This window comes from Falco naumanni, chromosome 6, assembly GCF_017639655.2.
Source record: "Falco naumanni isolate bFalNau1 chromosome 6, bFalNau1.pat, whole genome shotgun sequence".
NCBI lineage: Eukaryota > Metazoa > Chordata > Aves > Falconiformes > Falconidae > Falco > Falco naumanni.
This window is the reverse complement of record NC_054059.1, coordinates 67789485-67812203: the sequence shown is the minus strand read 5'-3', so window position 1 is coordinate 67812203 and position 22719 is coordinate 67789485. Positions and strand designations below refer to the sequence as shown.

At 41.6% G+C, this 22719-nt stretch overlaps 1 protein-coding gene across 4 annotated transcripts in view; it reads left to right on the top strand.

Annotated features, from left to right (window-relative positions):
• Positions 1–22393, top strand: part of LIN28B (lin-28 homolog B) — a 104243-nt gene extending 81850 nt beyond the window's left edge. For all 4 annotated transcript variants that reach the window (XM_040599017.1, XM_040599016.1, XM_040599019.1 and 1 more), the window contains one exon: positions 17264–22393. In XM_040599017.1, coding sequence (XP_040454951.1) covers positions 17264–17633 — 370 coding nt within the window. In that variant the 3' untranslated portion in view covers positions 17634–22393. The remainder of the gene's footprint in view (positions 1–17263) is intronic.
• Positions 22394–22719: the final 326 nt, after the last annotated feature.

Here is a 22719-nt window from a genome sequence, read left to right as displayed (position 1 = left end):
CAGTTCACAAGCTTCTCCTTATTTCTCAGACTGAGGAGTCTGCTGTGGGCCATCTTTACTCATACATTGCTTCCATTTTTATCTTAAAGGCACAAAAGAGGTCAAGACAGGGAAATTTGACCAAACTTTCAGAAGATGATGATCAGTAACAAAAATTATGCAGGCACGGGTTACCTGGGTTTGGTAGGAGAGAAATTACAACCTGACTGTTGGTAAGTCGGTGATGATAATTCATGTGATTATGAACCGCTGGGGCAAAGTCTGAGGCTGCAAGAGAGGGAGAATCAGAGACTTTTTCATGCATATTTGGGGTAATGAACTTGAGGTAACATATGATGTGCTATATAGGACAGAGTCAGGGTTTGGTTTCACTCGAGAACCAACAGATCAGGATTTTAAGAAGGGCAGGGGGAGAATGGGGGAGTAGAATGGACCTGCTGCTACTGCTAACAACCATTAAAAAAATACAAAGCCAGCTGCTCTCAGAGCAGAGCTTGATCCTTTCAGTGCCTTTAACAGCACAGTATATATTCAGAGGAGGTGAATTCATGAGGCCCTATGGACCTACACCATGGCATTACACAAAAATGCAAACCCGAACAATGGGTGGCCTCAGCGGTTCCATCTGGCTCACCATTAACAAGGTTAAAGTAAAGTGGGTTTCCTTGGCTGTGTCACACACAATTTACACTTCAGATGCTTTAACTTTGGAGCTGGACCAGAGGGAGCACCATTCTAAACGCACGTGGCGAGGGTCTCTTAATATGTGTGGTAACCGTATTTGGTATTGATGCTCTTTGAAAGATAACAGAGTATTAGCATTTAGATAATTCCTAAGTACTATTTGGAAAGTGCAGATTTTTTGGCTAAATAATTTTAAAAAAATATTTCCTGTCTTCAAATTGGAATTACAGTCAAATACTGTTTACTCAAAATATTCTAGGGACATTTTAATTAGCGGCTGGATTCAGATAACAGCAGAAATTATTAGAGGCTAAGAAATGTTACCACCAGCACTTCTGGTATGGTAACCTGAAAACTCCAATCCACTTTTAAACTAAAAGGGATACTGATACACTGATATGTATTCTGTTGTAAAGCCTTCTGTTTTCAGAGCCACCAAAATACTTAGCTAATAGCATAGTTAACCATGGCAGATAATGACCTTTAAAAAATTTTAGCTGTAGAGAACCAGTGGTACATCAAAGGTATGTTGGCTTGTTAATTTCTGTGCCATTGAGTGTAATAAAGCATTGGAATTAGCACAGCATTTTGCAGAAACAGTGCTCTTTGTCTCGGCTTTGAGATGCTTCAAGGGAACCCAACTGTCCTGTAGGTTGTCCTGTTCTTGAATAAAAATTCAGTTGTTATTGAGTGAGTATCAAAGTTGATAATTCAATTGTGAAGCTGGTTTATGATCTTTAAGACAAACATTTGAGCAGCTGTCTCTGTCGTAAACACCTAACCTAATTTCCAGAAAGAGAATACATCTATTGCTGCTGCAGAGGTGTTCAGGGCTTTCCGCAGAGCAGGACAAGTGTTGCACTGGATGGCAAATGCTACAGGAAACCTAGCCACCTCGGCTGCCTTTGACTATAAATCATGAGTTCAGTAACGGTGCAGAACTTCATACTCCTCCTGAAGCTCAACAAATAAAATTGCATACCATAAAACCAGCAGACGTTATTAACTAACAGTTATCAGTGACATTAGAGGTTTCTCATAGGAAGGCCCTGAGCAAGCATCCTTCCACACTGAGCTTCCTCCTTGGTGAGCTGTGCAGTACCACTGTGATGGGGCATGCTTCCTCTCAAGCGTACTGCTGAAAGATTGGCTCTGGCCTCACCGGTGTTGAACAGCCCCAGAGTTCTGTTGCACCTTCCAGGCTTTGCTAGCAGGTGAGCCAATGTCACTGACGATGGCCTCCATTATGTGCCATTAATAGAAGGCCTGGCATGAATGGCTCTATGCTTGTTTATCCCTCTCCTTCCTCTGTTGTCCAACTCTCAGACCCACCCTCACAGCCCCTCTGTGCTGCCCTTTCATATCTCTTTACAAAGACACTTTAGTTTCTGGCTGTATGCAGCAGTCCTGTAATCATAGCCGTGATTATTGTAAGGTGCCATTCGACAGGCATGTCAAAGTTGCGACGCCTGTCTGAAAGGCTCCCTGCCTGCTGCATTTGAGGTCACTATACCATAGGCAAAGCAAATGGAGCTGAGAAGTCATTTTATGATTAATTGGTCACAAACCATTGATGTTCCCTTCTCTTCTTCCTCTTCAGCTACCAGACTGCTCTCTGTCTGTGAGCAGCAGCTTTTGAGTCAAGCCCTGTCTTCACAATAGCCTCAGAAAGAAAATAGTTGGAGAGCTATTCTTGCTGAGTCCTGGCAGGTGCAGTGCTTCCGCACCAAGCATTGCAGTGGAAGGAGAATGAAGAATAACACAGCTAGGCAGAACCTGTGAAGGAGGTAGAAGGGAAACTGTCCAGCTGCAAGTAGCACTTGCATGAGCATAATACGGGAAATGCCCCAGCTATGCTGTGCGTGAGTAGTGAGAGAGTTCACACAAAAAAGGGATTAGTTAACCTGAAATAGGTATGGTTGATTTATGGGGAATATGTAAAAGAATGGTATAAAAACATACTTACTTAGAGGAGGGAAAATATGCGTCTCTGTGTGCTGTATTTAGTGTGTATTTAACTCAAAGCACATTTTGCAGCCAACTCAGCTACTTTTTTGTCAATTAAGTTCTTTTCCAGCTCATTGTCTCTAGCTGAAAGGGAATTTAGCCACAGCCACTCTGTTTATGAAACCAAGTTCAACATCTGCATTTTTTTTCCTGTGATTCTTTCATCCATCCTTCACATACACACTCCTGCAGGTGTAGATCAGATAAATTAAATACTCTGACATATTTGTGAACCCAGGTAGAAATCCAGTATAGATTTGTATGAAGGCTGTGTGTGTGCTGTGACCAGGAGTAAGTCCCAGACCACAGGGTGCAGTTCCACATTGCGGTTCCTCTGGTAAGAGCATTTGAGGATGATGGGAATCTCACTGCTTAATCTATTCCCTCCTACCTCCTGCCAGTGTTTTATCACACCCACGGTTACGCCAATGCAATGTTTTATGATTCTGCCTTGAAACTGGAGGTGTGATGTGAACCAAGCTAAACAAACACTACAAACTGAAAAAAGTTGATGCATTAACTGAAAACTTTTGCTGTTGAGAATTGGCTAGCAGGTTTAGTTACTGCATGGATCATCCTCAGGAGTTTTTGAAAGCAGATCATATGTCTTTGGAATTATTCTTCTTGAAAAGGGGGCTGTTTACTGAGTGATTATCTTCCACTTATTTTCACATTACCAAAGAAAAGCTATGAATGAAATGCGAAGTAGTGGAGCTGGAGCCCTGGTCACTGCTTATGGCTCTGGATGGATTGCAGCATTCAGGCACAATCCCTGGCAATTCCCTGCATTCTGTCTGGCACAGCATACTGTTGCTAGCTAGTTTCACAGTGCGGAGTGTGAAAGCAGAAGGGCACGCACCCCAGGAGCTGTCACTGATGCTGCCAAGACAGCAGGCAGCGGTGGCACTTGCTGAGCAAAGCTTTGCAGGAAACTGGGATGAAAGCTAAGCACAGCAGTTTGTTGAAGACATTCTGGTTCAGACTTTTGCACCATGTAGAAAGTGTGTGTTTTCTGCACCTGATTCTCATTTTTGTGCTTCCTGCCAACAGGGGATGAAAAAGACCTGTGGAGGGTTTTTCTGTGTTTGTGATAAGTCCAGTTAAGCTCTTGATAGGCCTCATTTTCTCTGCGATGTTTGGAATGCAGACCTAAATGAAATGACTTTTCACAACTTGTCTATGACTTTTCATCCCAATAGTTGGACAGTAGTGAAATAGGCATAACAAAGATGGCAGTTTCAAAATCAGGTATTTTATGCATCATCCAGGATGTTCTTGATCCCTGCTGTAGTTCAGTGAATGCCAATTAATTTGTGGCCTGATCACCATACAGTTGTACTCTGTTGTACCATAAGTTGGTTTTTTTGCTTGCTTTACCAGGTACAGTCCCAAGGGGCACAGACTTAGATTCTCAAAGCTATGAGGATCTTTCTGGCCTCTGAAGTCAGTGGGACTTAGGCATTTAAGTCCCTGTATACGTTTCATTATACACAACAGGGTCACACAGGCTGCCTGTGTCAGGAAAAGAAGGTAATGCCACACTCTCTATCACCAGCTTCTGAGCCTAGGAATAATGAGACTTTTCTGATGGACATTTCTGGGCTGTGCTTGAGTTTCAGAGTCCTGAGTGAGGGCCACAGTCTCCATCCATTATGTGGTTATTTGGAATTGATTATTTCCAGGTATTTTGGATGTTTAGAATTAGAAGGTTTGTAAGGAGGAGAGCCAAAGGGATCTTGACTGAGGAAGAAGGCTTTCTGGCCTTACAGGTTTTCAAAAGTGAGGCTGGTTTAATAAACAATTGGTTTGTTATCCCGGAATAGTCTAGGAAGTATCATCTTATAAAGGTCTGGTCCCTTGTCTTCTGTGGCTAAAATTGTTCAAGTATTACTATTTTCAACCACACAAAAGGCATCAGGTTCCTAGATTTAATATTTGGGTGCTGCCAAAAGCCTTGAAACCTGGATTTACTTGTTGTATCTTGTATGACTTGAGGTTTCTACTGGACAGCCAGCAACTCAGTGCTGTGGCTTACAGCTAAGCCCCCCAAAATCACCACGTTGGCTTCTGAGACCTCCTCTTCACCTGCATGGCCCAAACAAGTGAGCACACGTTAACCTACATAAAAGGTCCCCAAGGGTTCACCACATACCTCACTCTGTGAAAGACATGTTTGGATGCAAGCCTTCCCTCAGTCAGGAGGTTGCTGTGACCTCCAGATGGTGGTTGTTCACCTTTTTGAAGAAGGATTCATAGATTGTAGGTAAGAAACAAGGGTTTCTCATCTCACTGTCTGGGGAGCTGACACCACCAGCTGCAGGAGGATTACACCTAGTGCTGTGTCATGGTTTAACCCCAGCCAGCAACTAAGCATCACGCACTCACTCCTCCTGCCTGCCCCCCCCCACACACACACACACCACGGGATGGGGAGGAGAATTGGGGGAAAAGGTAAAACTCGAGGGCTGAGATAAGAACAATTTAATAACTGGAATATTATAATAGTAAGAAGAAGAAAAAGGGGAGAGAGAAGGGGAGAGGAATAAAATCCAAAGGAAAGAAAGAAGTGATGCACAATACAATTTCTCACCACCTGCTGACTGATGCCCAGCCAGTCCCCAAGTAGTGATCGGCAGGCCCCAGCCAGCTCGCCCCACTTCACATACTAAGCATGGCATTCTATGGTGTGGAATATCCCTGTGGTTAGTTCAGGTCAGCTGTCCTGGCTGTGTCCCCTCCCAGCTTCCCGTGCCCCTCCAGCCCTCTCGCTGGCAGGGCCTGAGAAACTGAAAAGTCCTTGGCTTGGTATATACATCACTTAGCAACAAACTGAAAACATCAGTGTGTTATCAACATTATTCTCATACTAAATCCAAAACATAGCACTGTACCAGCTACTGAGAAGAAAAAACCTAACTCTATCCCAGCCAAAACCAGGACATGGTGGAAGCAACACCACAAGGTGTGGGGTGGAGACTGTGCCTGGAGGGAGCGGGCAGTGGTGGAGGCTCTGGGCAGCGCAGAGAGGAGAGTTCAGCTACAAAGCACAGGGCAGCTCTTAAGAATGATTGTGTGCTTTTCACAATGGTGCAGTAGTACAGATACCTAACGCCGAGGCCCAATACAATTTGTTACTGCACCAGCTGAGGGTTGTGACATGTGTGCCACCCGTCAGGAGTAGCAGTGAGGAAGGGTTCACACAGATGGAGGACACTGACTGGGTGGTAGGGGCCCTGCTCCAGCCTGGTACCGAGCAGCCAGGCTCCCTTGCTCTGCCTGCTCCCTCTACCCAGCAATGGGCATTTATCCAGAACAGAAAAAATAAATAGATCCAATTCTGTATCTAGCTGGGAGTTCAAATCCACTGCCCCAGCTGGTTCAGCTGCAATATTGTAAAGTCTTGTAGGAGAAGGATACTCTCAGTGTTTCCTGCAGAAGATCTATCACTGGAATAACTAACTGTTCAATGAATATTAAGAGTTGTCTCTCTAACCTCGTATCAGTACAGCCAATTAATTACCAAAACAGGAAGAAACAGGGTTTTGGTCAGAGCTAATGAAATCCTATGGATTCCTGTGGATTTGACACGTTACATGTTCCATTCATAGCCACTGCAGTATGTCCCAGTCACCTTCCCATGTCTTCTAACCTGTTCCCAGAGCCTGGGACTGGGGGAAAACAGACAGGCTACCAGCATAACTGAGTAATCCTTTATTTTCCCAGAAGTTGGGATTTGCCCTCCAAAACAGGAGAACTCGTAACCATCCCCCGTGCAGAAATTCAGTACCTTGCTGGTCTGTGCAGACTTTGCATAAGTGGCTGCAGAGACATGTCTTCTTCCTCCCCAACCAGAGGTTTGATTCATCACTAGCAATCTCAGGGCTCGCATTAAAAATGCATTGCCTTTTCTGCCTTCGTGCACTTCCAGTCTTAATGTAGTTTTCCTGCCCTAGCACAGTGAATGCTACTGTATAACCGGAAGGTTGTTTGGTTTAGAGTATAGATGAATTGTTCAGGCACAGACAGGGTGAGGACATTAATCACTCTTCTGGTTTGTGACTGCTTTCAACATTGTAAATTCAGGGCTTCCATAATTGAACCCAAGTTGTGGCTGGGTATGAATTTCTGATCAAAACTACAGATAGCTGGTCGTGCTGTGCCCAGTGAGCGTATCCATTGCATTTTCCTTTGGCCTGTGCGTTCAGTGTCCAACGTGTAATCTGCGTCCCCTTGCATTGATCATGACTGGGGTGCCCTTATCTGAATTGTTCTTTGCTTTCAAACATTTTAAGTCTAGGGTTCCTGTTTTATCTAAATCTCCTGATGGAAAGTTCATCCGTCTTGCCAGGAAAATTGATTCTTGGCCTATAAACATCCTTACTTTTGAAACTGTTCATTCATTCTTTCTTAACTTGAAAGGTTGAGCATAAAGGGGCAGAAGAATCAAACATATCACTCCTCTACCTTGGCCATAGTTCTTTGGTTTTCTTTTTTCAACTTTGTGATTTATGCTGCATTATGCTTTCAAGTGTTACATCAACCAGCAAACACAGATTTACAGGTGGAACTGAGGGGCTTCGGCCTGCATTGCTGCGCTGCCTCCCAGCTTGTGTCAGCCTGACCTCTGCAACCAGCCTTGGCTGCTGCAGTGTGACTTTTCAGTATTCATACACAGTGGGAAATTCTTGTCTCTTTTACACTGCTAAAGTTAATAGAGAATAAGCTCAGTGAAGTCATCAGAATTGCTCTGGATTTACACCCATGTCACTGACAGCAGAGTTAAGACCATTAAGATGCTCTTTTTCTAGGCAGATGCAATGTTTTAAAAAAGTTTTCTTCACCTCATTGTTATCATTTTACTGGAGTGGTATCAATTACGAAGTAATCACAGCCAAGGGAGATAAAGTGATCTAGTTTACCACATGTAGTAAAATTATTTCAGTTGTGTTTCATTATTTTGAATTGTACACAGAATTAGCAGAATTCAGAGAAAGAAGTATTAAACTCAAACCTGTGTGTGAAATTTGCCATCCTGAGGCCAAACTAAGAAAAAGGAAACACAAAATTTTGAATTAACACTGTTGGTTTTATGTGTGCAGATGTGTTTTTTCTTTTTATGTATATAGTTATATAGAGAATTCACAACAAAGATAAACCTGGTGGTGAGAAAGGACAGACTAGTAAAAAAATGGCATTATTTCTCTTTTGATTCTCATGGATCGGGCAGTGTGGGGCAACAGAAATACCTGCCTCAAGTGTGAATTAAAAGCTTGAACATGAGGCTTTATCCTGTTGAACCTGAATCCTCTTTTCATGCTTTCCTATTGCTTCTGCATTTTTATGTGAAAAGTTTCAAAATATTCTTTTTCCCTTTAGGATGTTGAAAGCATTTTAAAAATGTATCATAGAAAATGCTGAACACAGCCATTTAGTAATAATGTCAATATATGGAGCTAGTTTATTTTAGACATCTTGAGTTTGGAAATGTGAATTAGGAACTGACTGCTTGCTTTCTCAGTCAGTGCATCAGTGTGATACAGATTTCCCTTACCCGTAAAATGTGTCTAAGGAGCATCTTGATGGCTTAATTGTTCTTGTGGGTATTGAGCATGTGAACTTATAGGTGCTCTTTCAAGGAAAACCAACCACCATGTTCAGTGTCCTTTTGTTACACAGTTGGGAAAGGAAGCCTTGCCTGTATTTCATGTGACAGGACTTTATCGATTCCAAGAGCTCTGGAAGGAACCCCTATATAGAGATAGAGCTGGCATGGCCTTCTCATAGTGAGTGTGTCAGACAGCAACTGTCTTTACTTCTGAAGAATGCAATGAAGATGTGAGTTGCTGCTCAAATCCTGAAATCCTTAAACCACTTGTGAAGCCTACGTAAGTCATCATTCATGTAAGTCATCCAATTCAGTGAATGTAACAGGAGAATCCACCTCAAGACTAGGATCTAAGCCCGTGCTCCTCTTGCTAGGCATAAATGCACAAAGTTTCAGAAATAAGGGATACCGAAAGCCATATAACTCTAAATTGGTATTTGGGGAAGAAGAATAGGTTATGAACTTCCAGAGCAGCCTTCTTCCTCCTCTTCTTCCTCTACCACTTTTTGCTTCAGTGCTCCAGCCTACTGCCAGGAAGCTGTTTGCAGTTTCCTGCTGTTAGGAGGAGTTGATGCTACTTATATTTATTGCTAAGGTTAGTGATAAAATAAGGAACAAAACAGAAATGGCAGTTTTTAACAACTGATTCCCAGTTACCTGCTACCCTTTTATCTCATCTATGGATTAGCTGATCAGTGCATGTAGAAACCCTGGTACCGGCTCTGCTGTGAAGCCGATAAGGTCAGGCATGCCTCTTAGCTCATGAACGGCACCTCACTGACCCAGAAAGAGTTGAGCTGGTTTTATGCAGCGTGCATCCCTATCCACATGGCCAGGAGGCTCAAGCCGCCTCTGTGAAGACTTCTGGTGTTACTGAACTATGCTGCTGTAAACAGGGGCACCAAGGAGTGCTTTCAAACACGGGCACCCACGGTCTGCTTAGTCATGGCCACCCCCCTGCCTGCCCAGTGCTGCACGCCAGCTAACTTCAGCAACAGGCTGCAAATGTGGGTACACGCTGCAGTGATACCCTGAACAAACCTGTACGGCAGCCTGTCCGCCAACATGAACTATGGAAAATACTTTTGTTTTTAAAACAGCTGCATACGGAACTATTTTAATTTAAAATCCATTTTCTTTTATTGTTCCCACAGAAATTAAGGCGTACAAGGGAAATTTGTGATTGAGAGTATTTGTGTGTGTGGTTTCATAATGCAGAAAGATTAACAGCAGTAGACTTATTTGAAATCATGGTATAACATTTCATGTTTGAAATGCGTGATATACGATTGTTTAAAGCATAACTTACTTAAACCATCACTGATCTTGTATCTGCTTTATCTGGAAGGTTAAAGCCATTAAAATATATACATTCTTTGCATGGTATATTGATACTACTGGAGCAAAACCATCTTTCATGTTATTTAGAAAAAAGACCTCGCTTTGTAAATTGTTATTTCAGGAGTTCTTAACTCTCAATATAAAGAAAAACCCTTTTGTTGTAACAAATGAAAGTATATCCAAAGCATTCCTCCGTGAGGATGCATTTCATAAGGATTTTTATGTGATTATGTGAAAAATAATTTTCCTACGTGTCTGTAAAGAGGGCTGAGTGGGTAGCAGAGATAAGATTTCATGCAAAGGAAGAAAAAATAGAAACGACATTGTTTTGTTGAGGTTATTTTTTAAGAGCTGCTGCCCGTGTAGGCCTTTCCATTTTTGTGGAGAAAAAGCTGTTTTGTGCATTTTAAACCACCTTTCTGTTTCATTGTTGTTCTTGGTTCTACAAAAAAAAAAAAAAATCCACCTTCCAGTAAAATCGTATTAGTAGGTTTTAAACAAATGTATTTCCTCACACACTTGAGCTAAATTGTATCTCGACAGGCATGATTTATCAGGCAAATGCCCACGTTGTTTGTCAGCTTCTTTGTTTTGGGGGGTGAGGGGGAGGGGGAACCCAAGCAACAAAAGACCGTAACCTATTGATATTACTTCTGTGATACACCGGGGAAAACAGATTGATTTAGAACTAACCACAGAAAACTAGTTGATCTGATGAGTTTATGGTGGAGCATTTTTATTTATTTATTTGTAACAAAAGTAAACATCATCAATATTCGACCCTGTGTTATTGGAAGCCTTGCAGACAGTGGGTTTGTGTCAGTGTGCTGGGGCTATCTCTAAGATGAAAGAAGGCAAGCTTAAAAAAATGGAGGAACCTTGTTTTTCTCACGAAATTGAAAGTCTCCGATCTCTGGTATGTTATTATGTGTTGTTGGATTTGTAGGAAAAACAGATAGATAAGCATTTTTATTTTATTTCATCTTTATTTCTTTAGGAGGTTATTTTTATTTTAGAAAATGGTATTTCTGTTAATCTTAAAAAGCTAGTAAAGCACAGGAAATTTTCAAACTGAATTTTACTGAAGAACAACAGCCTGCAATTAACTTTCCCAGCATGTGTCACTTCTGCACAGCATTTTGTGTAAATGAGGGGTTCAGGGTAGCAAATACTCACAGGATAAGTACAAATCTAAATGTGGCCCTGATGTGCCACTTTCCAAATTGATAACACACTATTTTCCAACATACTTTGCTAAAAATAATTACACTTTTAAAATTAAACTGATTTTTTTTTTCATGGATTGCTAAATGAGGGTGCTAGTAAAGTTCTCTGCCTTAGTGTGACCCAGCTTGCTGGGCGCACCATAAATGTTCTGATGAAGATGCTAAATGCTCCATTCAGCAACGGAATGCTTTAGTTTAACAAGATTAACAAGATAATTTCTCTTAATCTTAAATTATCTTTCTCAGTATTATTTCAGTATTTGGTATTTTGAATACTAATATCTTATTAGAGTGTTTTCAAAGTTTACCTGTATTCTCTCCTGCATTCAGCTACAGCTTAAGAATTAAAGGTTGATAAACAAAATGGCATGAAACCCGGCAATGTGCATGCGAGCAGAAACATTCCAGCTATTTCAGAGGGCAGTGGCAGAGTGTGTACGTTCAGTGCCCCTTGTGTATGTCTCCTTGACTCGCTCGCAGTTTTCATCCTTTAAAAACAAAAAGCTGAGCCACATTTCTCTGTCTTAATTCCTCACCGGGTGCGGGGAGCAGGGCAGCTGCAGGGCACGGCTTGGCAGTGCAGCCATGCACTGTGACAAGGCTGTGTTTTTTTAAAAAACACAGGCTGGCTTTATTTCTCCTGGGATTTAATGCTTCTTAAAGGTTCTGGGGGGAGGGAGAAATGTCCCAAAACAGTGCCTGTAAGGGAATCCCCCAGTAAAAGCAGTGGAGGAAGGAGTGAAATGCCAGAGGAGCTGGTGGCCAGCACGGGGCTGCTAGTAGGTGCTGGCTGCTGCTCATTGTGCGTGGGGCTCCCCGGGGTCCCCACCACCTCCTGCTCCTCCCCTGCTCCTCCTGCTCTTGCAGCTTGTTGCCCTGGCAGCCAACCAAACTTTTTTATTTTCCAAGGATTTTCCAGGGATTCCATTTTGCCTGGTTTTAAGTTGGAGTGACAGCCCCCCCGTATTTAGTTCCAACATTTCTTGCTCTGAAAGGATGAAGTGCTGTTTTAAGGCATAAGGCTAATGCCCTGTTTCAAAAAATACTCAAAGTGGTTTTTCACTTTGAAGTCTAGGCTTCTGAGCAAGAACGATTTTTGTATTATTTTGTATTATACCTGTATTAAGTAAATATATAGTACATATATGTATTTTTATATATACATACACACAGATATAGAGTATATAATACAGTAACATACAAGAGGTGCCCGTTCAGCAGCAATCACCTCTCATCCAGTCAGTCTTTGGAGAGCAGCTGTGACAGATTTGATATCCAGGATTTTGCTACTGGATTATCTAAGTAATCCATTAAAAATATATTTATCTCAAAGACAGTTTGAAATTACCAGATGCCTGACAGTCCACGTCTTAGTCCTGCAGAGGTGTTGGAAGTGTTTCTCACTCATCCCAGGTGGTGCCTGAGCAAGCACATGCTTCCCCGAGATTTTGAGCGTTTACATCCACCAGCAAGAAGTGTCCTCTTGCACTGCCCCATGGCCTGATTTTCAAGACAGGTCACTGAAACCCTTGAAGAGTAAAACATCTCAGTTTTGTCTAAGATTCATATTTCTGTTAGATCATAGATAGTTTAACCTTCCTTTACAGGAAAATAGGATAGTTCAAGGGATCTGCTGCATGTTCTGTCTGAAAGAACTGGCCTTTCTTTAGATGTGTTGTGAAAGTAATTACTAAAACAGACAGCACATTTAGGTGCAATTTTAAATGTTTCCTTTGTGCTTTAACTGATTGGTTGGCATTCACTGTGTCCTAAAAACATCTTAACATGCTCATACTGTTAGGGTTTTGCCATTTTTTCAAAGCATTAAGGTTGCTAGATGGAACACTGTTAGCCAAGATGCAGGTTTTTGTTGTCTTACAGCATTCAAAAAGGAAAAACAAAAGATGAGTTGGTGTAGGGAATATCCCGGCGATTTATTTTAGTCTTCCTCTGACTATACTCTCTTTCTTCCTTCTGCTATCACTATTAGATATTAACACCACCACCACCAAGGAAAAGTCAGTCATTGGGGTAATTTTAATGCTTTTTCTCTCAACAGGTTAGTGTGGAGCTACACAAACGATTCTGTACTTGTCCTATATATTGGATTATCATCTAAATCATATTATGAAGCAGCATGAAGAAGCAAGCAGTTGTGCTTGCCCTCCTTACTGCTTCTCTCTGCTGAGCTGGGGCATTGTTGTTTTAAAAGGGATAGGGCTAGGGCATGCTTCCTAAGTAGGAGTTGACTGCTGGGACAAGGAAAAAAGCTGAAAGCTAGAGAGCATTTTATTTTGCATTTGCATTTGGTTGTGAAATTGAGCACTTATGAATTTCAGTCATCAGCTTATTGCAACTCATACAATATAGTTTGTGTTGGAACCTATACACTTTCTCCTTGTTCATGTGTTTCCTTTAATATGTATAGTTCGGTGTAATCACAAATCTTGAGAATATTGAAATACAATGCTAGACATGTTCCTCAAGGTTGTTCCTTTATTACAATGTTCATCCTTTTTATATCAGAAAATCACAGTGATTCACCATCCTGTCAGTGCTGTAGTGAAGAAAGGATTCCCTGTTAGGATAATTGCCACCTCTTTATTTACTGTGTTGCATTATTTTTTGAGCCTAAAGCTACCTAGTGAATCATGGGAGCCTACTGTAAGAAAGACAGTCCTGTTTTAACAAATCCTTCTTGCTGGTGCTTTTTTGTAAGGGTTACTTATACTATAATTGCACTGTAAGGGCTTTTTGTGGTTTATTCATCTCATGATGTAATTTATATTCAAACTTTTATGTTCTGTTTAAGCTAACATAGGTTATTTCCGTGGTGTTTCTGAAGTGAAGAAATACTTGTTATGGTTGTACTAATCTAGAGTTTCTGAGAACATACTTAAATGAGAATTTGCTAAGTTTCTTAGCATGAGCCGGCTTGCATCTTGTTCTATATATGTACATAGGGATGTGGATGTATAAGTTTGTGTGTGCATATCATATCGTTATGTTGTAACATAAGTATGTACAGAAGAGAGGAGAAAAGAGTTGAAGCGTTTTGGACAAAAGGGTTAATACCATATCTTAATGCATGTGGATGATGCCATGTGGTATCATTTGTGAGCTCTGAGGTGGCTGTCCATTTCCTTTTTGGTGTAAATCCCTTGAGAGGGAAGGCATTTCAGAGCGGGGTGTGATCTGTTCTCCTGCTAAGAGTGATTGACAAGGAATGAATAAATAGTTAAAAGAACTGAATAAATACCACCCTCCTGTTTAAGTCCAGGCACACCCTGCCTGGCACATATATATTCTAATGCGATACTTTAGCCAGATGCTTGAGTTGGTAACAGAAAGCATTCCTGAAAAGCCAAATCATAGTTTAATCAGAAATGCATTGATGGAGTTTTCTTTCGTGGTGACATTTTAGCAGTGATTTGAATAAATGCAGGGAATTACAGTATTTTGCAAATAGGATGTATTGATAAATATATATGCAAAAGGTGAGGGACGCCTCTCGACTGGAAGCAGGGGCCCTGGCAGCAGGTTCTTGGTCAATTGGTGAAGTGAAATGTTTCACTGAATTGGCTAACACAGTGCATACCATAGTGACTGATTAAATTGATTTGTCCATGGCTACTGCCTACCCTGCTACCGAGGCCCTTAAACCTATTTTCAAACTTGTTCTTTTCTAACCATTCTAAATACATGTGATATTAAGGGAAAGAAGCAAGTGCAAATGCATTCACAGCTATAAAATTCTGCACTCTGAATTATGATAAAATGCACAATTTCCAGAATGTCTGCACACTCCCATGTTATATTCTATTATACTATACTTAGCCCAGGAACAAGTACACTGCTAGAAACCGATGAGAGGATAATAATCAACATCATACTTTAATACAACCTAAATACCACATTTGTGAATTCTTAGATGTATTTATTGGAGGGGTAGAAAGTAAAACACTGAAGCATTTTTGTTCTTGCTGATCCTTTTTTTTTTCCCCTAACTGCATATTTTACTTACTGTTTTATCCAGAAGGTGTTTAGAAAACTTGTCAGGGAAACACAGGTGAATTTCATTTAAGAAAACTGGATGCTACTGTTAAGTGGGGGTCATTATTTTGAAAATATCTGCAGTAATTTGGAAAAAATTAGTCAGATGGATGTTGTTTAATAACTTGCAATTATTTTTTTTTATTATGGTGGAAAAAAGCTTGGTGTTTTGGTCTTATATCAGGATATTTGTATTTTACAACATACTCAGTATGTCCTTTCCCTACCTAAGCTAGGGAAATCAGTACTAAATGACAATGGGGCTTGTATGTGTTGTTTTCTTCTTGATTCAAGGGAAGCATTATATTCTGTGCCTCTTCATGGGTTATTCTGTAGTATATGCAGACAGACTAGGGTAAGCATAGTCTTCACATTCCATTGAAAAATCGCATAAAACTTCAGTGCAGTGGTGACATAAAAATAGAACCAGTTCACCTAAAATATGTTATTGCAGTTGTCATAGAAGTGCAGAGTTCAGTATAATGGGTTTGGGGTTTTGTTTCTTGTTAATCTTTAGGGAAGATGCGACAATTTAATTACAATGTTTTCTGAAAGGATAATGAAGTTCTGTTCATCACTTCTCTAAATTATAGGTCAGTCTCGTAGGGCATGACAGCATGCCATCAGCAACTTAAGCTTTTCTTTCAGTTGTCTCTTACAATAAAGATATGGTTAATATCTTGCTAATAGTGGAGAAGAGATATGAAGGAGGAGGTGCTGAGGGATTGTTTCTTGGAGTGGATTTGCAAATGTTAACGGCCATTTTGCAGTCCTTTTAAAAACCATGCGAGTTTGATCAACAATATTTCTTTGGAAGGTAAATTCTGTAGGTGAGACTCCAGCTATACATACAGGTTTGCATGAACTAAACTTACTGGTTTTGTATAGACTTATAATGACCACTAAATACTAGTTGGAACAGTGCCTTGTTACTTTCCACGAATGTGAAAAATTAAAATATTTTGATGTGGGCTCAAACCAGAACATGTTGCGCTGTTTTGTACATGTAGTTAGTTATAGTTAGTCTTTTTTAATCCTTGAGTTGACTCCACCAAGCCTAAGTATTTATGCAGTTGTTTTTTGAATTAGTTGACGGTTAAGGGAAAGAAAACAAATTATTAGTTTAGTTCTTTCCAGTGGAGCGTTAGATTATAATAAATTAAATGTCTGTGCATTCAGTGCATGTTTTTATAAAAGAAACAAACAGAACCCGTTGAAAAATAGCCAAAATGGAAAGGTCAGTGGTGAACACGATGGGCATAGGATCACCATGCCAAAGGTGGAGAATTATTTCTTCGTATCATGTTAGAATAACGTAATGCAAGGACTGGCATTCCCGGCACGTGTTACCAGGTGAGAGGATTCAGTAAGGATTTGCTGGGCATTTCTTCGGGACTGCCCTGGCTAACAAGCTTAATGGAAGGGTATTTGTGGATTTTAGCCGTTTTTGAGGACTGGGGAGCAGACGTGGCGCGGGGGAGGCGGCACTCTGTGCCAGCGTGGCCCGGGGAGATGGCACCCCGGCTCGCGGCGCGGCGATTTCAAGAGGAAACAAACGAACCCCGCTTTATGGCGCCTGCCGGGGCTTTGTTTATTTTGAATCGAAACCGTGAATGCCGTTACAAACCCTCTGCACCGCAAGCACCGCGGAAGCTGGGCGCGGACCCGTGCCCCCTGCGCCCCCTCCCCCGCAGGGCCCTAGTGCCGGCAGCGCCCCCTCCCCCGCAGGGTCCCCCGGGCGGGCAGCCGCGCGGCCGTTCGGACACGGCTCTGTCCGAGGCCGGGTGTCTGCTCTCGGCCCGTTTCTTTATTCCCCCCCCCGGCCCGGCGACGGGTGCAGGCGGAGTGAAGCCGCCTCAGGGCGAGGGGCCGGCGCCGCTGCCCGCCGCGCCCCTTCTCCTCGCCCCGCGGTCGCCCCGTCAGGCGCAGAGACACGAGTGCTGGCCCCGCGCGGTGCGGCGGTACCGGGCGGCGGCGGATGCCCGGCGCCATGGTGCCCCCTAGCGGGGCCGCCCGCACGGGCTCCGCGCCGGAGGCCTGGCCGCGCCCGCCGGCGGCCCTGTGAGGGGAGCCGGGCAGGGACGCCGGGAGGAGGTTCCCGGTCCCAAGTACGGGGCGTTTTTTGGCACCGGTGCGACAAAGCAGCATCTTCCGAGTGGCTTCAAAAGCAAACCCGAACAGTCCCTCGGCCCGCGGCAGGGGGATGTCGGTGCGGAAGCACTCACTGTTTCACCCCCAGACCCCGTGCACACGGACGCTGAGCCTTTACCTGATGTAGCAAATCTTACCGTCTGACTGTTTTATAACCGTTTGTGTTTTATAACTCGCAGTCTCTCTTTGTTTTTAGATGCTACAACTGTGGCGGCCTTGACCACCACGCTAAAGAATGTAGTCTACCTCCGCAGCCAAAGAAGTGCCATTACTGTCAGAGCATCATGCACATGGTGGCTAACTGCCCCCATAAAACTGTCTCGCAGCAGCCCACTAGTTCTCAGGGAAGACACGAAGCTGAACCGCAGCCTTCCACTTCTGCCTTCCAGAGAGAAGGGGGAGGAATGCACGGCTACCCATCTCCATCGTACTCTCAGGAGGGCCGGTCAGAGATCTCGGACCGCTCAGGCAGGTCGCCGCAGGAAGCTTCATCGAGTAAGTTGTCTGCGTCACCCGAAGAACCAAGCAGAAAGGGGCCTTCTGTTCAGAAAAGGAAAAAAACTTAAAGCATTTGTCATAACTTTCCATTTTCTTTATCCTCTTGGGATGTCTACCTCATGCAAGTACAGGGGAAATAATTTCATTATCAGTAGCTGACCTGGAATTTTAACTACTGTTGAGGAACTGTGAATTTTTTTCTTTAATAGACAAATCACTCCAAGCAAAATACATTTGAGCAGGGTGCATTACGTTTTAACTTCTGTATGTGTGTGTATGAGTGTGCACGTGCGTGTGTGTATGTGTACATATCTATAAATATATATTTTTTCCATCAGACCACTCTCCAGCTCCCACAAGACATTACTGTGAAGCAATAGGCACAGTATCCACAAACATTCCTGACTCGTTCCTAGAACCTGTTTCTAAACGTGTTCAAAAAACAAACAAGAAAATCCAAGAAATCTCACTCAGAAACAAACCAAACCTGATAAACCACACACAGAACTGAGATCAAGACTGTTACTTCTCTTGCGAACCAAAGGATACTGTCATATTTTAAAGCTGCCATATGGTACTAAATTTACTAAGACATCCCCAATACCTTCAATTTGAGTTTCTTTCATTCTCATCTCCACAAAGCATCAAAACCCTTCCCCTCCCCGTGCCCGTGCAGGGCAGTGTCATGACTCAACATGGCTCTCATTGCCACCATCCTTTGCTGGTGAGTGTTAAAGCTCCAGAAAAGACAATGAATGTGTAGTTTCTGTGCTGGTTTCTCAAAACATTTTGTTAAATTAATATGGTTGTAACTGTAATTTAGATGACTGTTGTGTAGGGGAGAATGTATAAGTTGTTACCAAACAGACCTTTTTGAGTGTATCAGGATACCATCCTGTTTAACCCTTTGTATTCTGGGAACATTTAGGGGACCATGGTGGCAGTAGTAGCAGCAGCAGCAGCAACTTCTCTCAGTCCCAAGTAGTGCCGCTCAATTTGAAGGGACTTCCCCCTTGTTTTCAGTTGAAATACCACGGAGAGAACTCCCTAGGGATTTTTGCTGTTGTTGTCTGTTGTGGTTTTAAAGAAAATTAAATGCAAAGCTAATGAGATCCTGGGATAAATAATTTCTTAAGAATAAAGGTAGATGGGTACTTGGGGTGCTCAGCCAGCCTCCCTTGCTGATGATACAGCATGTGTACAGTCAAGAAGGACAGGTGTCTGCTGCAGGCAAACCCGAGTGAGGGTACCTGCAAATCTGCCAGAAGCCCTGGGCATCATCTGCTCCTTGTGAACTGGAGACTGTTGCTGACCAGCCTTGGTCCAGAATGCGCTGGGACCACACACTTCTGCATTAAAGAGCAGAAAGATTGGTGGCCTCAGAGTGAGACTCCCTGGGCTGCAGCCCTTGCTCGGGGTTAATGGAGTTGGAGCCTATCAAAACTTCAAGTCGCTTTCCATTTGTAACTTCTGAATCACCAAGTCATACGTAAGATAACGTACTTTGACAAATCCCATTGTGGATGTAAGTTAATTAGAGAAACCTGTATAATCCTTAACATTGGCAATAAACACAGGCTATTAAAGCCTGAAAGTGTCGGGTAGGTTTAAGCTCGGATAATCAAACTAAAGAAACAGCCTGCATGAAAGGCTACAGCGAGCCAAAGTCCTACCCGTGGTAACTCTTTTGCAGCTGGTAGTTACAACAGGTATGCAGCTGGCTCATTACGTGGCCTTCCCCTTCCCACTTGTCCTGCCAGATGAGACTTTTACTGTTGCTGCTGCTGCTTCAGTAAACAGTTACTAATCAAACGCCTCTGTGAAGGGCACAATTTCAAGAAAATTATTTTGTGTGAATTCCTTGCCAGTGTTTGCGAGATTCTCGATGGTTTATACTGAAGTTCTCAGTATGCTAATGCAAAGCTTACCTTTGACGATATTGAATGTGATATATCTATAGAGAAGAACTTCCTTGCCTTACGTAAGGATAATAAACTTATTTAAATTATGTAGACAAATCAAAGTGGCATTGCTTAACCTTCTAGCCGGTGTAAAAACCAGGTTAAACAGCAAAGATGCAAAACTTAGGTCACTTTGAAAATTTAAACCAAAGTTCCTTATAGAAATAGGCCGTTGTGGATTTGAAAACTGGTCATTCCCTGTTTATATGTAAGAAGTTCAGAGCTGAGATCAGGAAATATTTTCAACATGCAGATTTTTATTGGTGCTGTTTGAAATCACTGTGCGCACCAAAATCAGACTGAACTGCTAAGAGCACATACCAAACCCTATCTTATTGTTGAAAGCTTAAGGTTTTATTTTTATATATTAGAATGTTATCACTATTACATAACATACTCAGGACAAAGAACTTTGCTCAGGGAATATACCATGTAATGTTGTTTTTTCTTTACAGAATAGTCTACAGACCTGCTTACTCAGAACAAACCAAATAGTCTTAGACCTTTTTATCTCTATATAAGTATTATGTACTGATATTAGTAACTACCTCTGAGTTGACATAGACCTAAATTTCTGATAATCAGATCTCAGCATTTTGTATTATAAGTTCCTGTGAAATGATAAAGTGGTATTCTATACTGGTTGCTTATGTGAGCATTTGTGTCTTTACATTCACAGGGTCTGAGTTTTCAGAGATGCTGGGCAACCACAGCTCCCACTGCCTTGCAGTCGGAGTTACTGGTGCTTAGCTTTTCTAGGAGGGGAGGGATGGGGGACGGGGGGTGGAGGGGAAGAATAAAAACACAAAAGCATCAAGCCCACTTTGTTTACATAGGTGACAATAAAATTATTATTCTGTTTACAGCAAAAGGCTACCTCATATTTACTGCATAAACACACCTTTGTGCTGCTCTAGCCTTAAAGGTGGCTGTTGATCTATGGTACATACTTTTTATCTGTACTAGATATGTAACTGATAGTTCACCACTGCATACATTATGGCAAATACTTGTTTAAGATGAAGCATCCATTTGAAATTAGAAGACTTTTCCAAACATTTCTTTGAAAGTTTTTCTTTTTCTGTCTGAAGGATTATGGGCACTGTTCACAAAAATAAATACATCTCCAGAAGAGACAAAAACGTACATGCCAAAGCTAAATACATAGCAGTGCAAGCTGCGGCAGGTAACTACTTTGCACTGGGCTGCAGTAGAAATAAATTAGTTCTACTCCTTCAACAGGCTGCTCCAGATAAGCAAAAGAACCCTTTAAAGGAGGAGGCACAGACTGAGTTTGGGTCTCTTCCTTCATGCCTAAGGGCAAAATTAATATTCTGCAGCATTGGCTCAGCCTAGATTTCCCCGACTATTTACTAGCCTGTCCTTGCCAGAATGCTTCACAATAAAACTTGTTTGAGTACAAGTAGTTCAGTTATCTGCTGAGAGAGATGTATTTTTCTCCTAACAATAGCAGAGGTAATGTCGAACCTAGAGCAAGAATCTCTCTCTCCCATTCCCCCACCCCCAGATACTCAATTTCATTTAATCATAAGGAATATGGTGAGGTATTTTTCACTCTCCCCCAAGGAGAGGTCATGACATTTATGTACATGCTACAAAAACTAGGCTATGAGGAAGACTTGTCTTCCTCCTCTTTGGAGGAAGAGCCAAATAACTTTTTGCTGCAGTTGATGGTAAATTTGGTGTTGTAATACCGTTTGCAATATTTTGCTTGTAGCCACCTTTCAGGGAGTGCTAAACACCACATTCGGATCCTGCCTTTCCCCTTTGCAGGCCACCTTCTTCAGCCCAGTTTTACTTTACGCCAGTGCTATCCTGGAGTTCCTGCTTCGTCATACTTAGTTGTGTGAATAGAGCCCCATAAAAAGTGTTTATAGATCTTGTAACATTCTTTGTAAGAAGAATTATAAAAGAACATGGGAAATCTCATCGAGTCTTAAATTTAATTTAATTAATTTATCTGTAAGAAATGTTTATCATAAAAAAATATATATGTATTCCCCTGTGCTAGATATAAAAATAATTGGGAAGATATGTACATGTGCAGATGCACTGATTTTAATTTTCTAGAAGTCTTAATGAGATTTGAGTATTGTTTTAGAAACAAGCAGAGCCTTGTTAAATGCATCAATCTTACTTTGCTTAGTATATCAACAGCCTCTTCTTTAAGATCCGTTGGTTGTGTTACCCCTGTTACAACTGTTGACTGATAACAAGAGGTTGATCTATGAACACGTTTCTTTCTTTATACGAACCGGAGCTGTATACTAGCAGCTTTGGCAGTGTTTTTGTGAGAATGTTGAAAACTACCAAGGTATTTGCTACCATTGTCATTGAATCAAGTGTAAGAGCAACCATCTTTACAAAGGATAATGGTTTTGACTACCTCTTGGATTACTACTAAGTTAAGCAACAACTGGCTGACCAGACTGGCTTAAACTAGTATGCGTTGCTTGTGGTAATAATAACAATAACCATACTAGAGACCAAAGTGAACACTGATTTCTATATGTCTTTAATACTGTGTCTTATCTAGTGTTTTTAAATTATCTTCTGTAGTCTAGATTACCTCATTGTCCATTTTGACTTGTATGTTGTTTACAAGGTGAAATAAAAGAAAAATCACTTGAATTTTATGTTTTAAGAAAAAGACAGTGAACTGAAGTTTTGAAGGTCATTTCATCTGTTTACTGTCTTGAGGGACTAAAGCACTGATTGCCTTTCTACATATCATGTATTTTATATTCTCATTTCATGCCTAATGTCTTTTTTTCCTGTCAGTCATGGATATTGTGAGGTTTAAAAGAATTACTTGATTAAAAATAAAACATATAACGTTGGCATTTACAGCGAGCCTTTGAGATTTTCTTTATTGCATGATAAAAAAGCACTATGCAGTCACTGGGCAGACTTCTCTGTATGTATATGTACCTATATTCACTTAGGTTTAGGATATTTTATTCAGAAAAGATAATTTTAGGTATATAAACTGTTGTTGGGGGGAGGGAGAAATAAATTATTAATGCATACGTGGATCGTAGTAGCAACGATGCAGAAATTGCAACCCAGGCCCTACTCAGCTATCGAAATTAAACTACAAGATTATAGCTTTTGGTACTTGCTCTCTCTGAGAATACACTGGTTATTAAAGTTACCGAGCATTCAGGTTATT